Source organism: Vespa velutina, unplaced genomic scaffold (assembly GCF_912470025.1).
Source record: "Vespa velutina unplaced genomic scaffold, iVesVel2.1, whole genome shotgun sequence".
Taxonomy (NCBI): domain Eukaryota; kingdom Metazoa; phylum Arthropoda; class Insecta; order Hymenoptera; family Vespidae; genus Vespa; species Vespa velutina.
This window is the reverse complement of record NW_025920071.1, coordinates 425,112-446,409: the sequence shown is the minus strand read 5'-3', so window position 1 is coordinate 446,409 and position 21,298 is coordinate 425,112. Positions and strand designations below refer to the sequence as shown.

The window sequence follows — 21,298 nt, the reverse complement described above, 5'->3', positions numbered from 1 at the left end:
AGCGCCTCCGACGCGATGAAGATAAGTATTTCATAAACTGCGGACAATATAATGTTAAGTATAACCGTGCATTGTGTAGAACTTGTTAACCGCGTTTACTATTGCTGTCAATAGGGGCGACACCCGTGCGCCGGTGGTGCGAAAAATTAGGTATAGTTCATATCACTACCACGTAGATCATGGTCGACTCCACAAGCCAACCACAAAGGGCGGCGCATTATTAGTTGTAGTAGTAGATGCCACTTGTGCTAACGGCGGCGCTGCCATCGTAATCTAGAGTAGATAGCGCTACATGAGTCCTCAGTGGGCAGTCGAGTTGACATCCAGCCATAGAGTATAGTTCGCGCAACTAACACGTCCTAGATGGCAGCACCGGCAACATCCGGAATGGCGTCCAAAACCTCGACAATAAAACCGAACACATTTTCACAAATAACTCGATAAATGTTCGATCTTTAGTCATGATTATTATCATCATTCGTTCATCGCTTACTAATTTACAAGAAAGATATAAATTTTCGGCCGATAGAATGGAATAAACTACCAAAAACCGCACGAAATACAGAGCGCACGGCGATACGTCCCTTCCGTATCAACGCCATGATGGATCTAGCAAAAAATATGACAATATTATTTAATACGAATGCGAAGGGATATTGGTTATTTGATAGGATCGATCGATTGCGTATTTTCATATTCTTTTGAGCCCGAGTTGATTGCTCTCAGGTCTCTGTCCATCGACCAAATCGCCTCGCTTTCTCAAATTAAGTAAGTGAACAGAGATTAGATTTAATATCAAAATAATTTTATTCACCGCTGAAAGATTCTAGCAAAAATATCGTAGGAGAGAATATTGAGTTACGAACAAAATATAATGTTACTCTATGTATAAATATATCATCATAACAATCATCACTCAATAAGTTCGGAGTTAAACTAGAGCAGACTCTATCTAGGAGAAACAATTTTTTTTTAAAAATTCAATTTTATTCGTCAACATACTTTCCTTCAAGAGTGATATATTCATTCCAACGCTCCTCTAATTTTTCGATGCCTTTTTTGTAGAACTATTTGTAAAACTTAGAAGAAACGAAGTAAGCTATAAATTTTCGTTCTGTTGTGAGCACGCATGTGCACGAACCTGTATTCTGTTTATTTACTACGAAACCAACATGCGATAAAAAATAGTGATAAGCCGTAATTGCAATGGGCAGACATTTTGGAATATTTATATCCACTGTTATTGATTTCTTTGTCAGTAGGTATGAAAACATTAATAATAAGTATTTATAACTGTAAGTTGATGTAGCCTTCAATCTACTTGAGACAAAATTTGCTCGTATTAAGGTAAATTAATTTTAGTTTAATAAAATTTTCTTCCTTTAACTGTTTATACAAATTATGTGGCAAAAAATACTCTTACTGGAACATAGAAACAAATATAAATATAAAATTTATTTATCGACTGACAGATATTTACCTAAATTTATTATGTAACATAAACTTAGTCAATTGCGTGAGGACAAAGTTTTACAAGACCCATGCCATCGTTTCTATCACCTGTGAATAGATCCATCACTACATATTGTTTCACTACATTCATTATATTATTTATTTGTAGAGTATTCTAATCATAGTAATGTTAAATATTTGGATCCCAAAAAGACACCATAATACATCAATGTATTGACTAAAATAGTATAAAGTAAAGGAAATGTTTCTACAAGGAATATTTTGGGAATGCTTCTGTGACCATTATTTGTGTTGGCACGCATATATATTGCACAAGTATGTATATACTATATATTTCTAATAGAGATAGACGATAGTTTTTTCTTTGCACTCTTGAATCATAACCAAATTTAAATGTTGCAGACATTTTTTACTTTTGCTTATATTCACGCACTTTTTTATATTATAAAAAGAGTGGCAATGAAATCAAAATGTATTCAAATCTATCATTGCGCATTGTGGTACACTCTTCGAGAAACAGAAGTACTTATTAAAGTAGGTGAATATGCATCAGATTTATGACAATTTAGCACTTGGTATAGGTTTTTTATATCAGGTACAAATTTATTTTGAAATGATATTTTGCTTTGTACATTGTATTTTGTTGGTCATTTCATGTCCATTGGGCAATTAACATCCGACAATCTTACGGCATTTGTAATACCAACTCAAATAGTTCAAGGATTCTCTCTCTTATATTTTATTATTCTTACTTACAAAATTTTATATAAATTGTTTATAATCATATGTGAATTTCAGAGTCAAGGACGTGAATTATATAGAAAGCGAATTAAAAGAAAAAATTCAAAACGACAAAGGATCGATAATTGTATAAGCTCGTCACAAATAAGAGGTAGATGTCAAAAAATAAAATAGATTAAGTAAACTACCTGGAAATATAACATTTTAGAGGAATATTCGGATCTTAACAGCATAATCATGGAGAAAAAACAATGAGTTAAAGGATCATTCATAAGAGATTTTTCATCAGAGGTAGCTTCTTACCTTGCATTGCAGAAAAAATAAAAAAGTTTCAATATTTAGAAGATCATATTATCGAACATGAATAGCACAAGTAAAAATTAATACGCAAAAATTACATGAGTATAATGTAATCATTTGATGCATAAGTATACTTTGAAAATGAGGTAGAAGAATATTGTGAATTTCACAAGACGTTGAAAAGGAACCGCTTGAACAAAAAAATATGGAAATGGAATAAAACATTCAGACCAAATAATCTGGATTTAGACCATCGAAGGAAAGAGCATTCAACAATACGAGCAAGTAACAAGGATATTACACATAAGCGAGCTTCTTGTGAAAGTCAAATTTAGCAGCAACAAATAATACGACAGCTTACAGACTGCAACAGAGTATTATAACATTTACACATCAATGAAGAAGTAAGAAGTAACGTTTTATATCAAAAGTCGAGCTCGGAATTGCAACAAATAGAAACACTGAATAAAATAAGCACTAAATCACACATTCCAGATAATCGAAAGGATAAAACTATTACATATATGTAATGTAATATTCGATTACCACTCTGACGAAATAATGATGGAACGCAGAATGGTATCATGAAAAAGCATATTAATCTGCATCAGCATAGTAATAACACAAACACATTCTGGTAAAATCATTTGTTAGCTGATTGATTTTTAAGAGTAATGGTTATTAAAATAACAATCGAAAAAAAGAAAGTTACTCAAAGTTCACTTTTAGATTGCAATTAACAAGTAGATAATATACTTTAATACGAATTTTAAATACGCCAAACTTTCCATAAAGCTCATATATTATACAATTTCCAAAGATCAGAAAATTTCTGATAGTTTTATAGTCTACAATCAAAAAATTTTTAGAATTGTAATCTTTAGAATCAGTTATATCAATTACGCTGGATGAAGGACTTATATTTATTTATATTAGCGATATTCAAAATTTTATAAAGCGCTCTTTTGATCGTTCAAAAAAGAAATTGTGAAAGAAAGATAAAGTACGAATGAATATTATAAATTCGCCCACACATTTTCTCTTTTATATATATATATCTCGAATAGATAAGGTGAGATGATAAATCAAAATAAGTTTCTCTGTAAACAAAGTGATAAATCTTTATTTGTTAATTAATGCTTCATTGCTAATTAGTCTTACCTGTGAACAAAGAAACGACAATTTACATTTATTATTCACATTGTGAAATTTTATTTAATATATATATTATAAATTTTCTTATAGCTCTCGTGTTACTTTTCTCTTCTACGTTATATTTCATACTGCCCGTTTCTCTTCCAAATCTTAACGGCTCGATTTGTAGGTCACAAAAGAATATGTAAATAACAAATAACAATGGAAGGGCGGGATATGAGATGATTATTCATTATTTCGCGCGTAATATAGAAAGCATACGGATGTTCTGCATACGCATTTACTCATGTGTGAGTCTATTTTATATTTCTATATTTATATTAAAATTTAATTAGGAAAGAAAATTTTTGTTTATATTTAAAATTCGAATTAATTACATTTGATACTTTCACATATTTTTATTATATATTTTTATTGTTTTTAACTAAATAAATATAATAATAATATTTTCATTGACTCGCGTTGTATCCGCAGTAATGTGATGTAATCGAATTATAATAGGGGTCATTTCTGTTCCTTATTAGAGGTTCCTTCGCCGTCTTGGAAGTTATAACGAGTTTACACGTTGTTTTGTCGTTTTGCATAATTACGGATAATTAGTAGATTTTTTTCTAACATACATCCTCTTCCGATATATCGGTCGATAACGGAATGCGCGATTCTTTGCGCACTTTTTTGTCTTCTATTTTCTAGCTTTATTTTCATAATATTGAAACTTTTCTCGCTTTTACACTATCTGATTAATAATTTTGTGTTTATAATTGTGATCGATCGATGTTGTATTAAATTCAATATTCGTATATACTTATATATATTATGTAAGTATATATATATATGTTTTTTCGTAACCCGTTTGATTTATTTTTAAAATAATCTGATTAAATAAAATTAGATGCAATATAAATTCGCGATGTAGAGTCAGTGTTGGTACATATTCTTCATGATCCTGGGACTGAAAGGTCATCGTGCAAAAGATCAACAAAAACTGGTAAATAAATTTCTTTTTAGACTTTTCTTTAATAATTTTAATAATTTTTTATTATATAACAATGATACTAATAATTTTGTTTCCTTTTTTCAGGTTCAATAAAAGAAGAATCATTCGTTATCGTTCTGAGGCAGAATGCTCATCGTGCAAAGGATCAGCAAAAACTAGTAAGTAAATTTCTTTTTTAAACATTTCCTTCATAATTCAAAAAATCTTTAATTATAAAAATCTTTCAAAAAATCTTTCATTATAAATATTTTTCATTCAAAAATCCTGCACTGTTAAGAACATATAAAAAATAAAGTTATTAATACTAATATATTATTATTTATATCGTTTTGTATAATAGATTTACAACATATTGCATGAAAATACTCGTATATTACTAGGGTGCATATATACTATTGTAGTATATACTGGTACTTTTTGCTTTAGTCATTTACGTAATAATCATTAACCTTGACAATCGATTATAGCAATTGGTACGTACTCCTTATTAATATGTCTATCGTGGAGCTTATTGCGTTGTACTTGTTTTAGAATTTTCAGATCTTATTTTCGTAATGTGTATTCTTTGTTAGGGTTTTAATAGTGATTAGTGTAATCATTTTTAGGCCATTTAATCATAATTGATTGTATTATGTATTATGTATTATGTATTATATTCGACTTTCCTCTAAATCGTATATATACGGGTATACATATATCAGTTATATTGTTATTGCCATTGTTATTGCCAAGCGCGTGATATAGACATTCAGGCATTCAGTCACCTGAATGCCTAAGCTACGATTGAAAAAAGACTTGAAGGACAAAAGGAGGACATTCCGTAAGATTTTGTGTTGTCGAACAGACCGTTAGCAGCATTATTATACATATACGTATATATATACATTTTTCAAATTATTTTGCGAGATCAGTTGTTTCAATTATTCCCTCTAATTCTTGATTATACACATTCGTCTGTGTATATATATATATTTATATATATAATTATGAAATGGGAACGTTCTAGAACTAGTTAGTCATGTGTGTGTGTGAGAGATGTTCCGATCGACAATTGAACGAATCGATGGAAGATTCTGGAACTAATTAGTCGTGTGTATGTATGGATGTGAGGTAAACCGTTTAGTAGTCAAGGAGAGCGTGATTTATCTTTTAACCGGTAATGTCTTGAGTAGGGTAGATTATGAGAAAAGAATTATGGTTTCCAAGTTGTTACATTTTAGTTATAGTATTTTTGTTAATGAAATTCGTATTAATCAAGATTGACTGATTCGAATTAGTCAGTTCGTATCTTCCAGGTAGGGTTTCAAAAAATATCTTACATATATATATATATATATATATATTTGATTTATATTAGTAAAACACTTTCATTTTATAATACATGATATTCTACGAATCGACGAAGCTCTATACACGGTACAGTGGAAACGTAGGTTTATTTTTCACTGCTCTTCGTATGTAGCCGAAGTTAAGTTAAATGTGTGGTTTTAAAATTTTCAAGTAAATTCTAATAAAAGAACATACATTAAGGACAAACTTTCTATTGTTCTATTTTGCTTGGTACTTTTTAGGAAAGTTGTTTTGTTTTCGCATGATAGACAATTAGGGAAGGTGACTTCTCTTTCACTATTCAGTAATGTGATCAAGGTACAATACAAATATAATACAAAACAGGTACATACAAAATAATATTATTTTCGTGATGATTATTCATCAAAAATTTTATTTTATTTTATTTTAGGATAATTATCATTATTAAATAAACCGCAATTATTAATTCCTTTTTATTTCGTGCTGTTTTTGTTTATTTCATTTAGTTTTTATTAATAAAAATTCAAGTTACCTCCTTTATTTACTTAGTATACATATACTTTCAAGGAGTTTTCTTTATTATAATAATGATACTAGTAATATTGCTTTCGTTTTATATCAGTTCTTATTGTGCAGTTGTTCGTGCAGCCATGGATGAGTCTATTCTTGTTTCATTAAATTAAAAGAAGAATCGTGAAGCAGACTGTGTTTTTACGTTTATTTAAATTTGTTTACGGTTTATAATTTCAATTAATTTTGTACATCATGTGTATTTAATAGATGCAAAACAATCTTAGAGTCAATGTTTGTTCTTATAAAGTTTTATTTAATTTCTTTTTTATAGTCACATAAACATTACAGGTAACCCCCTTATAGCGATATAACACGGTATTGAAATTGTTAGATTTTTATCTTTTCACTTATTTCATTTTATTTTGTTGAAAACAATTATGCGTTATGTGCATGGAATTAAAATTTCTTTTTTATGTTAACTTATATGGATTACATAGATGACATAAATATTATTCCTATTAGTCACTCCAGTGGCTTTTTATATGATATAAAAAAAATTTAAAGCAATGTAAAAAAAATTTTGTTAATTAACTTCGTCTGTTTTATTAGATCTGAGCCTCGCGTAACTGAATTTATATAACGTGTCATTTTTATGGAATGGAATATTTGTGTTATACTGTTATTACGGTTATCTGTATTTACATATAAAACAAACAATAGTTATTAGCGAATTCAATTTATTGTTCGCCTTTTATTTAATGAATACTTATTGCGTAAAAGAGTTAGTGCATCACCTAAGATGATCAAGACACTAATACACTTCTTTTGTAGAATAATATTAGTAAGTGAATATTGAAATTTTATAGCCAATGTAATTTTGCAATTCTTTTTATTATAGTAAATTTAATACTGGTGGAGATAATTAACTTTTCTCTGGACTGCAAAATAACACTGATAATAAATCTATTCTTTTTACGAATATATTGATATATCAAAAGAAGAAAATTGTAAAGATACGGATTAATACACCCCAGTCGGAGATATCACGTTATTGTTTAATCCTTGTAATATCTTATAAATTTTTCGTATACCGTCCAAAAATATTTAGAAAACTATAGGATTTTAATTGTATCTATTATCTGTTAAAATTAACATATTTCTTTCAAAAATGAAGATATTTTCACGTATTTTTTATTTTATTGTAAAATGTTTGTAGTTTTACGTGAAAATTATTTCTGTAATCAAAATAGAATGTCATTACATATGCTTAAATTATTAAAGAACTTGGAAAGTCGATATATCGGCTTTAAGATATTAAAACGAGTAATTGTTTGTTGTAAAATCAGTTTTTGCTCAAGCTGCTAGTTAGTATTAGATTAATTTATTGTAAGTGTATATATGAAAGTATACGATATCTGCTCGTAACCTGTCTATTTAGGTCACCCCCATTTAAAGAAGAAATACCTACTTTGTATAACAAATATAAATTTTGTTTGTAATCTTTTTTCAGATAATCATTGCTTCTCAAGTCAATTTCGATCTACATCGCAAATGAGTATTTTGGAACCACCATAGAACTTTTTAAGTAGTAAGTGAACAAATTCAAGTCGCTATAGTATCCGCTATTGTAGTTGGGTTTAGGCCAAAGTATTTGGAAAACTACAAATGTTTTTTGTCTGTTATCTCTCGTGATATACAAACTTACTCTCGTTCATTTTCTGGACATTCGATGCTTGGTAATACTGAATTACTCTGCTTTGCTTTAATTTACCTTACAAATTTTATAATATTTAAATTTCGAATCTACATAAGTTACTGATCATAATTTTTCCAATAAGTTATTGGCGAGCATGACCATTAATAATTCTGTTTTATGATTTACAATTATGTTTTTTCATTGTTTTCTTATATTATGCATGCCTGTTTTTATTAGCTAAGCTTAAATTCTTATTTTGTCAATTTAAAAAATTACATTTCTCCACTTTTTTATTCAGTGAACGTGGTCATGTACAAACTTCAATGGCGGGTTTATGCTTCCCAATTAAGGGAGATTATTACTTTAATTGTTTGTATTTAATGAGCTTGCTTCTTTGCAGAATATGACACATATTTCTTACATTTGTTTACACTTCTTTGGCGATTCGTCAGGCAGTCCCTTTGTAATTCGAAGCAACGTATAAAATTTTTTTTTGTTCCATATTTTTTACAATTTTTCAGTGATAGATATTAGGTAAATTGTTTATATATGGAAAGTAGCATATGGACGATGTGTTCATTGAGACAACGTCTCTATTTATAAGATCATAGATCTAATATATTTCATATTGTTTAATTTTTTACCTAGTCCTCAGGGTATATTTTTTCGCGCCTTCGCAGGATGTATTTCTATAAATATTATTGACTATTGGGATAAATTTATGCCTTGTGAAGTGTTGTTTCTATGTGATCAGTAAATGTTTTTATTTAGTCTTCTATATTTTTTCCCATGAGCCGTCGAGTTTTCGTATGACCGGTATTGGTATTATTGATCTTTTATATCTTTTGACTTTTTTCCAAAAAGAATTTTCTGTCTTATGGCTTGTGTTACTGGTGAAAGTGATTTCAGGGATCTTTAAAGAGTATCTTTTGTTATTGTTATATTGTTATTCTGGATATTTTGTATGTTTTGGTTTATTTCTTTGATTAATTTGTTTAATTGTCTTTTGTTTATTCTTGACTTATTTTTCTACCACCTAGTTTTCTTTTGTCATCTTTGTTTGAATGAAAATATTGTCAGGATATTTCAGGTTTCTTTTGGATGAATCATTTTGTGTGGTTGTTATTCACGCGGTCTTTTGTATAACATCTTTATGTTGTTAACTGTTTCTTCAATTTGAAGAGGAGTCCTTAGCAGAATGTTACAGTTCAGTTCTAATCATACGTTTTCTTTTAATAGCATTTAATTTGTCTTTTCGTTGCACAGGATTCATGACTTTTTATAAACGATTGATCTGTTCCAGTATGTAATTAATATAATTTATTGATCAGAGCTGAGTTGTAAGCATGATTCAATTTTAAAATTTAATGGGTTTAAATCTTTTAAGATGTTAAAATCTAGTAGATAAGGAGTTTTATTATAAGTTAGCAGCCAGTAGATTGACATATCGATGGTGAGAATGTTCAAATTAGTGTTATGTAAATATGGATTTTAAGAAGTTAAAAAAAAACTATTCCTTTATAATTCCTCCAAATAGAAAGCATCTCTTTTATTGATGAATATCGGTCTTTGATGTACTTTGAGCAAGCTCATCTCTTCTGCTCCATGATTTCTCGTCTCCAGTTATGATTTAGCTTTAAAAATGGATCATTTTTTTGACGCTTTAGAAGCAGATCATAATACGACGGAGCAATCTCTTTCTATAAGAATATATGGAACTTTCGATCTTTATAACAAAATCAAGTCGTTTCACGTGTTTATAAATGGTCGAATTCGACAGATTTAGTCTCGTAGCGATGTCGTGTGTTATTATTGGGCAGTTTGCAGTACCTTTATTTTTAGTCTTTATCAGGTTCAATTGGCCTTCCAGAACGTGATGTACCTTCAATATCAAAATTGCCGGAACGAAATTTTTCAAATCAGTTTGAGCACTGGCGTTCCGTTAAGACATCTTCTCCAAATATGTCACATAACTTTTCCCTCGCTTGAACTGCATTTTTACCTTCTTGGTAATAAAAAAGCAAAATATGCCAAAAATGCTGCTTTTGATTTTTCATTTTTGATAGGACATCAAGAAAAAACAATTGCACAGAATCAAACAGAATTGTTTACAAATACTCCTTTAAATGTTAGGTGTCAAAATATATAATAATAATATAGTTTAGCATGGAGTTAGCTGCTTAAAAATATAAATAATGCTTCTGTTGGGAAAAAAACGAAATTACTTTCCGAACAACGCAATATATTTGATCCGTGTTCTATTTGCTAAGGAGGTGAAGAAAAATTAGAATTATTTGCGCTTACTTGTACAGATTCCAAACATGGATTGTGGAAATTTTCAGTTTGTAAGTTTGATGATATCAATATTTTTTTCTGATATTAATCCTCCTCTTTTCTTCCTTCTGTAATTTCTTAAACTTTTGTTACGACTGGACTTTCCGCGGGATTGTATCTCAGTACAGCATGTTTCCACGCGAACCGAGCGTAAACTGTGCATGACACTTTTTATTATGACATTAAATCGAAGTAGAGTTATAAAGGAATAAATTATAATTTATTTATACATTTTTATGTAAAAAGTTTGAAAAATACTTTATTAATTAATAGTATAATTATATATGATAAAACAAGGAACGACGCAGAGTCACATACCACAATCTTTACATTCGTACCGTGATCTTCTCCTTATATCATTTTTTGAGCACCTTACACAGTTTCGCAACGTTTGTTTGCTATTTATAATTTTACAGAATGACGGGTAATATTTATCTGTTAATCATAATGACTGATAGATAGTAGATTTATTATGATAATTATTGTTTAACGTCTTATGTTTTTTGACTATATCTTTTAGTAATTGAAGGTAAAATGCACGCATTGTCACTTTTTCATCTTGTACGACCAAAATGCATTCTAAACAGACACACCATGTAAAAGGAAGAAATATTTTTTGAACCATTTAGTACTTCTCTTGATGTATTCAACTATTCTATTATCTACCGTACCCATGTCTGCAATATAGTCCACAATGCAAGATTGTTTTTCGGATAACATGCATCATTCGGTAATTTAATCTTTTTGTGATTATAAAATCTGCGAAGTGAATAGTGGTCAGCATACATTATTTTCTTGCCATTTGAGCGATAACATATTAGGCAAAGACCGAAAAAAATATTTCACGTGCCTTTAATTATTGATTCATGATAGGCCTTTTATTTCTTCGATGTTGTTTTAAAGTACGTTTGTTGTATTATTGTGGAGACAAGCGAACACAGTCAGACTAATATACCAATTATTAATAATCAGGTGTGCTTTTTTCCTATATATGATTCTAATAATGAAAATACTATTTCACCTGATTTTCCGTGAGAATTTTCAGTTATTTTTGTTATCTCCGAATCCCTGCATGTATAATAAAATTTGAAACGTATCCATTTTTACAGTTGCAGAATATAAAAGATTTGATGCCAAATCTATACCGTTTGGATGGAATATACTGTTTGAACGATAATCTGCCTTTGTATTATAATAAACTTTAATCGATGCATATGTTACAAAATGGATTCCAATTATTTTGAAATGAGAGCCAAGGATTATTATAGATTTCTCTTATTTTTACTAGCCTATTACTAATCTCACTGAAATAAAGCATTCGCATGAGGAATATTTATCTATATCTATTTATTATGCGTCCGAAAATGTCATTTCGCAAGAATTTATCTTTTGTCCAACATTTGGAGTAATGCAATTTTTTAACTCGTGACATTAATAACCTAATTGCTAAGAAACAATAAATCTCACTCAGAGTTGCTGCTTGTTCATAAGATTTTCTAAATGAACACAGAATTTTTATTTTGTGCCCGATTTTTCTTTTCATCTGATTTGATTCTTCAACAATTAAGAATGTCAATTCTTCGGAAAAGAATAGCTCGCAGTAGGCTAATGGAGTAGAAAATCGATTAATTCGTGTTTTCATTCCAGAGTCATTTGAATTAAATTTATGTACTTATTTTTATTACTTGATCACTATTGTTATCACTATTGTTATTGAATGTGCGAAGTTCTTTCTACATAGTGGGATGTCAACTGAATTGATGACCCCGACGTGATCTTTATGTATCAAGAGTACCTACAAAAGGAAAAATGTATCGGCGTCAGCCATTCTGCCGTATCGTAAAATACAAACCTCATGTTCAGAACATATGAAAAAGAATCACAAACATCGAACACCATGTTAAGAGCCAACAGTATACATACAGACTAAAATACCTGACAGTCCTTAAGGAACTTGATCAAGTCGCGATCGAGCTGAATTCAAACGTGATACAACAGGATTCAGCGCGAAACTGAATCCAATCTCCAGGAATTACCAGCAACGGCTAGTTAAATACAGAAGATACAGATGACAAAGAAACTCATTCTGAACAAAAAAATCAAAATAACAACGGACAAATGACGCCACCAAACATTGCGACAGCTTCTTTCATAGCACCGGCTTCAGTAACAAGAACAATAGCAGACAATACTTCTGGTATGTAGAACCTGAACAATTGTAATCAATCACCAGGCTATAACAATATATTGCGTGACAAATATTATTCGATGACTAAACTAAAATTTAATTACTAAAATTAAATACGGTGTTTATCATTATTATTAATAACGGTGTAAGAATCATTAGAATATTCCTGCGGATTTTCTCCTTGTCCACAACAAATTTCTATATCACATATAAATCCAGTTTGACTCTCCGATAATACTCGTACAAGTATTCCATATTTAGTGAGCTTTTGTGGATTGTATATCTTAAATTTTAATTTTCCACGCTAAGGGATCATGGCTTCGTTTAGCGACAGGTTCTGATGAGGAGTATAAACGGTTTAAAATTTTTTTATCAGATAATTGTAAACAGGTTCTATTTTATAGTCCATCACAAATTACATTTATTTCATGTTATTGTTACAATGTAAATATTTTATAATCTATTCAAACTTGTTTCCACTCATTAATTTTGAAAAGATAGTTGTAGCCAAATATGGATCCACGGACCAATATTTTTTTATGTTTTCATTTAGTATTTGTTCCATAAAAATAAATAGTCCGAAAAAATTTTTTATTTCTGGACATGTAACATTTCTTCATTTGCCTTGTTTAGAATTACCCTTCTATTTATGTACATTTTGTAAATGATAACGATTTGTTTCTTCAGAAATAATTTGGAAAAATTCTTTGCCAAATATACAATCAACAGCTTTCTTCACACTGCAGTTTCTCTGTAATGATGTCGACGTACCACAAATTCCTTTAAAAGGTTCCAAATTTGGAGAAGTATCCTCATCGGTCCATTCTTCAATTATAGACTCATTAGCCTCCATCTCTGAATCTTCATTTTCGCTTAAAAGATATTTTTTACACATTCTTCTTCTATGTCTAATTGCATCACATAATTCAAGAATGTTGCTGCTATCACTGAATTCATTTTCGTCGCAAGTGTTGTTGGGTGCATCCGATAAATGATCAAACAACAATTCACTTTGACTTTCATTTTCATATCACATCTATGTGTCATTTTGCTTCTTTTATAGAATTAGAGCCTATTTCATAAAATAATTTTTGTTAAAAATTATCAGTAACTAATTGAAAATATAAATGATTTTTAGAAGGCTGTTTCGCTAATATCGAAATTTATGCAGGGAAAAATGGAACGATCATTGAAAAATCACATTCTCATGATGTAGTAATGAGATTATTAAGTGGCTTATTATTTGAGGGCCGCACACTATTTATTGATAGTTATTATACAAGTGTCCCTTTGGGTAAAGAACTTTTAGAGAACAATACATTTTTTTGTGGTATTGTAAAAATAAACAAAAAAGTTCTACCACCGAAGGCAAAAAAAAAAACAAAAACGTGGTGAAATGATGAGTTTGGAAAATCGTAGCGGTGTAAAATTTCTGAAATGGACTGACAAAAGACCAGTTTGCATATTAACTACCTCAAAGGATCACCTGTGTAAATTTGTGCAAGGAACAAATGGTCCAGTAAAGCCCGATGCTGTGTTTGATTATAATATTGCAAAAAATGGTGTTGATTTATCAGATCAACTATCTGCGTACTACAGTTGTTTACGAAAAACCATTAAATGGTACCGAAAAATAATAATATAATTAATATGCGGAACTTCTCTCGTGAATGCCTGGTATATTCATAAAAAATGGGGCACTAAAAATATGACTATGTTACGATTTAGGGAAGTTATTATCGATTACCTTTTGCCCAATGAACAAATATGCCATTATATACCGTCACATAAACATGTTCTTCAATAAAATGAAGGATCTGCAAGAGAGTCCCGTAAACGCTGCAAGGAATGCTATAAAAATATGTCCAATAAAAAGGGCAGAGCTTATGCCACTAACAATACTACAAAAGTTAAGACGTATTATGGGCATTGCAAGGGTCAGCCAGCACTTTGCTTGAAATGTTTTAACAAATTACACAAAAAACAATAAATAATGAAGTTATAAATAAAACAGTATCAGATTTTATGTTATTTCTATCGTATTTGTATTTTTTTTTATAATACTGCATTATTATGTTTATTTTATTGAACAAAACTTATGTTTCTGATACATTATTAATTATAATTATTATTTAAAATAAATGTTTTTAATGAATAGACGTTAAATATTCATTATTTTAATTTTCAGTGTCTAATAATCTAATAATTCAGAACACAATTGAATGTGTACCACCGGTGGCCCGCGCCATCCGATGAGACAATCTAGTGCGAGTCACCGATGGCCCGCGTTGCCCGATGGAACAGTTTAGTGCAGGTCACCGGTGGCCCGCGCCGCCCGATTAGACAGTTTAGTTGAATGTCTTAAATCTTCACCAAAGAAAAGGTTTACAGCTGATTGTATGCTCCATTCATCAAACGATATTTGCACTCCCGCTTGTTCCTTACAGTTTTGCATATTACCGGTGCCGTTTATTCGGGTCCATTCCACTTTCTCTTCGTCGGAAGTACTACTATCCTCCTCATCGGAATCTATTACTGGCTTCATCAAATTTTTTAGTTTTCTAACAAGAATTTCCCTTCCACTGTCTGAATCATCGTTGTCATTTGATTCTGGCGCACTAACATTTGTGTATATCTCGTCGGTACTTTTACTCATTTTTGAGGATTGGATTTATTATGATTATAAATAGGTAGGTAGACAGATGGACATAAATAGATAGATATATTATAGTAGATATAGTAATCGATACTCCGTGGTCCTAACCGATACTCAGAAAACAAACAATTGATAAACAAGAGACAAACAATGGATGAACAATAAGCAACTGATGCTTTGCAAATATTTGTATACATGAACCCAGCCGGTAACTGACGATTGCGCGAAGTCACGTGTATGTGAATTCGACCAATAACCGCTGGCTCGTGAACTTACGTATACGTGACTTCGGCCGTCAAAGTGTTAATATTTGGTCTTGGACATCAATTCCATTTATTTCCTTGTACTCTGTAATAAAATTTGGTTTTGGAGTACGATTGGACCCTTGTGTTGTCATTTCGATTGTTTCATGTTTTGTCGTCATAATATAAACATCTCGCTTATCTTTCCATTTTATACCAAGTATTCGCTTGCAGCTTCTTATTGCGTATTCTCCCCTTTTTAATTTTACATTACACAAATCTTTTGGCATATGCTTTCTATTTCCACGTACTGTGCCAATTACATTTGTCTTATAAATAAACGATATTGTCATAAACAATTTTGGAGAAGAATACCAGTTATTTATGTACAAAGTGTGACCTCTGTGCAACACTGCCTTAGAAAGCTCTTTGACAACACTTTCCGAAGCGCTATCTTCACGGTTTATTTTATCATGGCCTGTATTTATTTGAAATTCATAGCAATAGCCTGAATCGGACTCTAACAATTTATAAAATTTAACGCCAAACCTTGATTTTTTTGATGAGTTGAATTGCCTATAAGATAGGCGCCTCTTGAATTTCATGAGCGATTCATGAATAGCGATCTTCATATATATATTTCTTTAAATTTTTGGTTAAAAAAATTGATGACAGGTTTAATCTTACTCAATTTATCTTTATTGGCAACCAGATTATTGATTGCGAAATGCAAATACCGAGTAGTTTGCAGATATCTTTTCAAAGGCATTGATTTTCTAAATATCGGCGGATTTGAAAAAACACAATACTCCTGCCGGCAAGGCAGGGTGAGCGGTTTAACCACGACTAAGATCTTCGCAGCATCGAATTACTATGGTGATGCCAGCCGTAGTTACAGGGAATCACTGGGAGGTCAACTCATTGTGCCAAGATCACTGACACTTGTTCCGTAGGATAGGATGTGGTTGGAAGTGTATATGGGGTCGTATGTAGCATATTTTATTGTTTTGAGGAAAAAAAAATAGAGAGATCCAAGCGAGCGTCTCTGACTCTATCCTGTTCAAGATTGAATTAACCTGAGAAGTTTACGGGCACCCACCCTCATCACCAGAACTCCGACAATCTCAACTGAGAAGGATTCATGAACTAATTGCCCTTAATGAGGAGGGTTTTTCAGTGTGGAGTGCTAAGCTGCGAGATAAACAATAAGACGATGTTCGAGTTGGTCGCCACTAAGAACAAAGTCTTTCATCGCGGACGGCAGCAACTCTCATATTTAACTGCAATAACCAGAATCTTGAAAATGCAGAATTTACGGAAGGGCGAGGGTTCTTAATCGAGATGCGGACGGCAGCAACTCTCATATTTAACTGCAATAACCAGAATCTTGAAAATGCAGAATTTACGGAAGGGCGAGGGTTCTTAATCGAGATCGTTTCGTTACCGTTTGTAGATGCGCAAGGTTCAACGAAGGTGTCCCGCGGTGCTTCGTATTGAAGTTGCACGCCTATCGCGCCGATGGTATTAGATGTTCCGCGTGTAATGTCCGCTTCGAGAATCCTCGATGGAGCATTGCCTATTTCAAAGACCATTTACGGTGATTCCCGAGAAGTTTCTGCGCAGTTTTGCTCGAAGTCTTGCTCGTTAATCGGAAGTAAGGAGCTTTTTTGCGCTCCGTGTGCGCTGTTATCGCGGGGTTGTGGCTATTTTTAGGGAATGAGGGCGTACGTTTCGTTTCCAGGGAGTTTTGCGAGGGATGCATGCGGGCGTATGCACGGGTTCGCGGCCGCGAGCTTGTTGATTTGAAACCTGGATTCTGTTCGATCTGTTTGTTATTCAAACTGGAAGGACTTATCGCGGCAGCTCTGGCGCTGTGTTTCTCTAATCTAATCGCGACAGGTTTATCGTTTACGGATTTTGTTTGGACGGCCTTAGAAGATGACCGGCAAATTCATATCGCACATTTCCAATACAATTATAGCCCCCGAAGACAGACTACCAACTTATGCAGTCCGGATTGTGCGGGGCTAGGAATGCAGCGGGGGTCACTCGGTGAGTCCCCTCAGACGACGAGCGCGCACTCACATCGACATTTTGCTACGTTTCTACGCTCCTCTACGTCGGTAGTGCATCTAATCGTCTTCTTTAGGATCGCGCTAGATGTATGCAACATGGATATGTGTGCGCTTTTCCTCACCACGCTGACCGTTCTTGGAAACCCTCCGGATATTCGAATGAGAAACTAGTTTACCTCCGGAATATTTTTTCCCACGAGTTACCATCAGGTAATTTAAGGGGCATCTTTTTTACTAAACCTTAGGAAAGAAGCCACAAGAACAAAACTTTAAGCTGAAAGAGAAACGGCTGAAAGAGAAAACACAAGGTGTAAATGAAGAAAAGGTAGAAGAAGACATGGAAATAAAATATATAAAATCCGACAGAAGGAATACGATAAGGAAATGAAACGAAAGAAGGTAATATAAAGGAAATAAAACGGAAGAAATAGAATAGAGGAATAAGACGAAGGGAGTGAAACAAGGAGATTAAACGAAGGAAATATAGTGAGAAGAATAAAGCCAAATTATTAAGCGAAGGAATTGCAGCAAAAGAAACGTAAGAAGAAATTTATTGAAATTAATAGACGAAGGAAATAATGCAAAGAAGTAGGTCAAAGGGATAAAACGAAAGAAGTAATGTGAGAGAAATAAAAGAGAGGAAGTTAAACCAAAGAAATATAGCGAAAGAAATAAAAGAAAGGAAATATGACGAAGCAATTGAAACAAAGGTGTAGGTCATGAGAAATAAATAAAAGAAACGAAACAAAAGAAAGAAACAAAACACGATAATGGGAGTAGTATTTCGTAATAGTTTAGTACACTTATGATAATAGTGGAATGCTAATGCAATCAAATAATAGCGTAACACAACAGGAGAAAAAAAATTAAAAAAAAAAAGAAAAAAATTTAATTAAAGTAATTTAATGAAAGTACTTTGATTAACAAAAAGACTTAAAGACTTAGAAATAGTTTGAAAAAAAAGTTATTTTAATTAATAAGATTATGACCCCATTTCACCACTAAATTGGAGGATTACGTTCTTGGCTATCTTATCACATTCACGTTTATATGTCGAAGTATTGAATATTTTGAATTTCTTAAATCACGGGCGACAAGGTATGAAGAGGCGTTCCTGAAGTTTCGTACGTTTCCCGCGTACACTAGAATTGAGATTAGGAGTGATACATGTGCGACAACGGTGCAAAAAATTGCGTGTAGCTCCTACCAGTACACGTAGTTCATGCTCATGTCCGGCAGCCAATCATAAGGCGGCGTGAATCTATTAGCCAAAATAGTGTCCACTTGCGCCGACTGCGGCCCTTCCATCGTACAACTGTAATTAACAGTCTTCCATTCGACCAAAGAGTATAACACACGCCACTTCCGGAAAAGCGTACATAATCTCAATGGTATAACCGAGTACATTTCTCCATCAGATTTTATTCACCACTTGCTTATTAACAAGCGAGATATAAATTTTTCGCCGACAAAATAAAGTTAACTAACAAATGTAGCACAAAATGCGGATCACACGGCGACGCGATAGTCCTGTATCGCCGCCATAACGGAACTCCAGCAGATAAGGATAAAGTGAATCTCGTTAATCCATTCATGCGCGTCTCTAATTAGATAATGCAGTTGGGTGTTTTTTTTAAGTAGGGGGGGGGGGGAATGCTTTTACGAACTGTAGCCATGTTGTGGCTTCAATGGCGCTTTAGTTAGTTTTCCTGAGAGTGCATTGAAGTGGCTCGATTTCCTGCCCCTTTGATCTACCTTCTCTCGTGAAAGGTACGCCCAGATAATTCAACTCGTCCTCTCTTTGTAAGGCTGGCAACTGGCACCCGGCAAAAGTGAACATGGCTCTTCCATCCACGTTCGCCTTCTTCATGTGTGGTACACTTCCACGAATTGCCACAGTGAACGACTTCATTGTATTTATAACCAAGCTACATTAGGCAAGGTAATCGTCAACTACACATAGAGTGCATTGGAGAGCCTGGGGTGTTGAAGCCATGAAGACGAGGTTGTCCGCGAACGCAAGTGCGTTATACCAGACCCTGTCCACATCTGCCCCGATTTCTTTTGGTATTTTAGGTAGGTGCCTAATCGTCACCATTTTAAAGATAACAGGTAAGACCCTTTCTTAACACCACTAGTTGGTTTTATTTCCGCAGAGACCCAACCATCACCTGCAAGCCTCGTGGTGCTTTGTTCATGTATATGAATTATACATTATGTTAGATGTTTTGGGGCAACTAACGATGTTAAGGTGTTTCTGATTGTTATGTGTGTTACAGAATAGAATGCCTTTTCGACGTCAATAGACGCTATAAATAAAGGCTTGAAATTCTGACGGTGGTAACGGAGAATCATGTCAAGTTCAATGATACACCGCGCCGTTCCCTCCTCAGATAGGATGGTCTATGCATTCTGACCGAACGAATCTCTTTGATAAATCTGTCGGCAAGAATCTTGTGGTATGTCCTTGTCAACATCGATGAAACTGTAATAGGTCGAATGTACTCCGGATTGGAGGCATCTTCTTTCCTAGGAATCAAGGTGGTTTTGATTATAAAAGATAGTCATTTTGCCTCCAAGTACCAATAGGTTAATTATTCTTACAAGAATTCTTATGGAAATCTTTCTCAGCTGTCCATTCGTTAGGCCATCAGTGCTTTGTTTTCATTTTTTGGAACTGACTGTACCCACGGAGAGGAGTTCCAACATAGCTGCCATACAGGTAGGACGCGTCGCATTGTGCTCCGTGTTTTGTGAAAAATTTTCTGGTCCATACCACTCCCCCGGTGAAAATTTTATATCCCCCTTGTCAATTAAAGTGCGGCGAACAAACTGTGACAATAATCAACATTGGGGATTGATTATTTGTCGAGTTACTTGTGAAAATCGTGCTAAATAATTTTGTGGACGTCATCTTGCTTTTCTATACTCAATGACCGATGACTGACTCACCCGTAATTTCGGCACCGCGATCAAAGCGCCACCACATCCACGGCGTACGCTGATTAGCTGTTGGAGCTGGACAATAAATTGTAGTGGTATGATTTCATAAATTTTAATTATCGACAGTTGGCACACATGCAGCGGCCATATTGAAAGTGCGGGAAACACTTCAGGCATAGCTTTAGAGACCGTGCCGCCCCGACTTCAGGCATGGCTCAACAGACCTTGTCGCCCGGTGTAAAGGAAAAAATTCTGAAATATTTCCAAAATTTTCAAATAATCAAATCTAAAACTCTAAAAATTTACAAATTCTTAAAAATCTTTAAATCTTAGCGCCTCGTCACAGCAGGCGATGCAGCCATGCTGGAACTACCCCCAAACTAATGGCGGGGCGATAAGTATGATCAAACAGATCAGATTACCCCTCCCTGTTTTTTTTTTCTTATTTCTTTTTTTTCTCCCTCCTTTCAGCTCTAAGTTTTCTTCTTGCAACTTCTTTCCTTAATTATAATAACGAAGTTGCCTCATAAATATTCCATGATGGTTGTCGGTGGGGAAAAATATTCCGGAGGTAAACTAGCCTCCCATTATGATCTCCGGGTGGAGACTTTCCCAGGGGCAGCTAACGTGATGAGAAGTGCGCGTATAGCATCGTTTAAGGCAGCATGCGCGCC

The 21,298-nt window shown here is 33.0% G+C and overlaps 1 protein-coding gene, 2 long non-coding RNA genes and 1 pseudogene across 4 annotated transcripts in view; 3 read left to right on the top strand and 1 right to left on the bottom strand.

The window, feature by feature from the left end:
* The first annotated feature begins 201 nt into the window (after nucleotides 1-201).
* LOC124957522 lies at nucleotides 202-2,862 on the top strand. The gene is made up of 5 exons (XR_007103648.1): nucleotides 202-768; nucleotides 1,066-1,262; nucleotides 1,622-1,788; nucleotides 1,876-2,007; nucleotides 2,272-2,862. It is a non-coding gene; the product is annotated as an uncharacterized LOC124957522 (long non-coding RNA).
* A 1,352-nt stretch (nucleotides 2,863-4,214) lies between these two features.
* The window catches only part of LOC124957518, a 37,501-nt gene continuing 20,417 nt past the window's right edge, over nucleotides 4,215-21,298 (top strand). The window contains exons 1-4 of one of the 2 annotated variants that reach the window (XR_007103639.1): nucleotides 4,215-4,487; nucleotides 4,562-4,657; nucleotides 4,751-4,824; nucleotides 8,001-8,078. This is a non-coding gene — a long non-coding RNA (uncharacterized LOC124957518). Of the gene's footprint in view, nucleotides 4,658-4,750; nucleotides 4,825-8,000; nucleotides 8,079-21,298 lie in introns of both variants that reach the window. The other variant, XR_007103638.1, reaches the window with a different exon arrangement.
* LOC124957512 lies at nucleotides 13,355-14,698 on the top strand (annotated as a pseudogene).
* Nucleotides 20,260-20,968, bottom strand: LOC124957510. Its single transcript, XM_047514535.1, has 2 exons — nucleotides 20,634-20,968; nucleotides 20,260-20,513 (listed from the first exon to the last, which is right to left on the bottom strand). The coding sequence occupies exons 1-2, from the start codon at nucleotides 20,799-20,801 to the stop codon at nucleotides 20,346-20,348; spliced, it is 336 nt and encodes a 111-aa protein (XP_047370491.1). The 5' UTR covers nucleotides 20,802-20,968; the 3' UTR covers nucleotides 20,260-20,345.

Coding starts and splice junctions, on each gene's coding strand:
- LOC124957510 (XM_047514535.1), bottom strand. CDS start 20,801: ATGCCTGAAGTGTTTCCCGCACTTTCAATATGGCCGCTGCATGTGTGC. Junction 20,514..20,633: donor TCGCGGTGCCGAAATTACGG/GTGAGTCAGTCA, acceptor TTATTGTCACAG/TTTGTTCGCCGCACTTTAAT.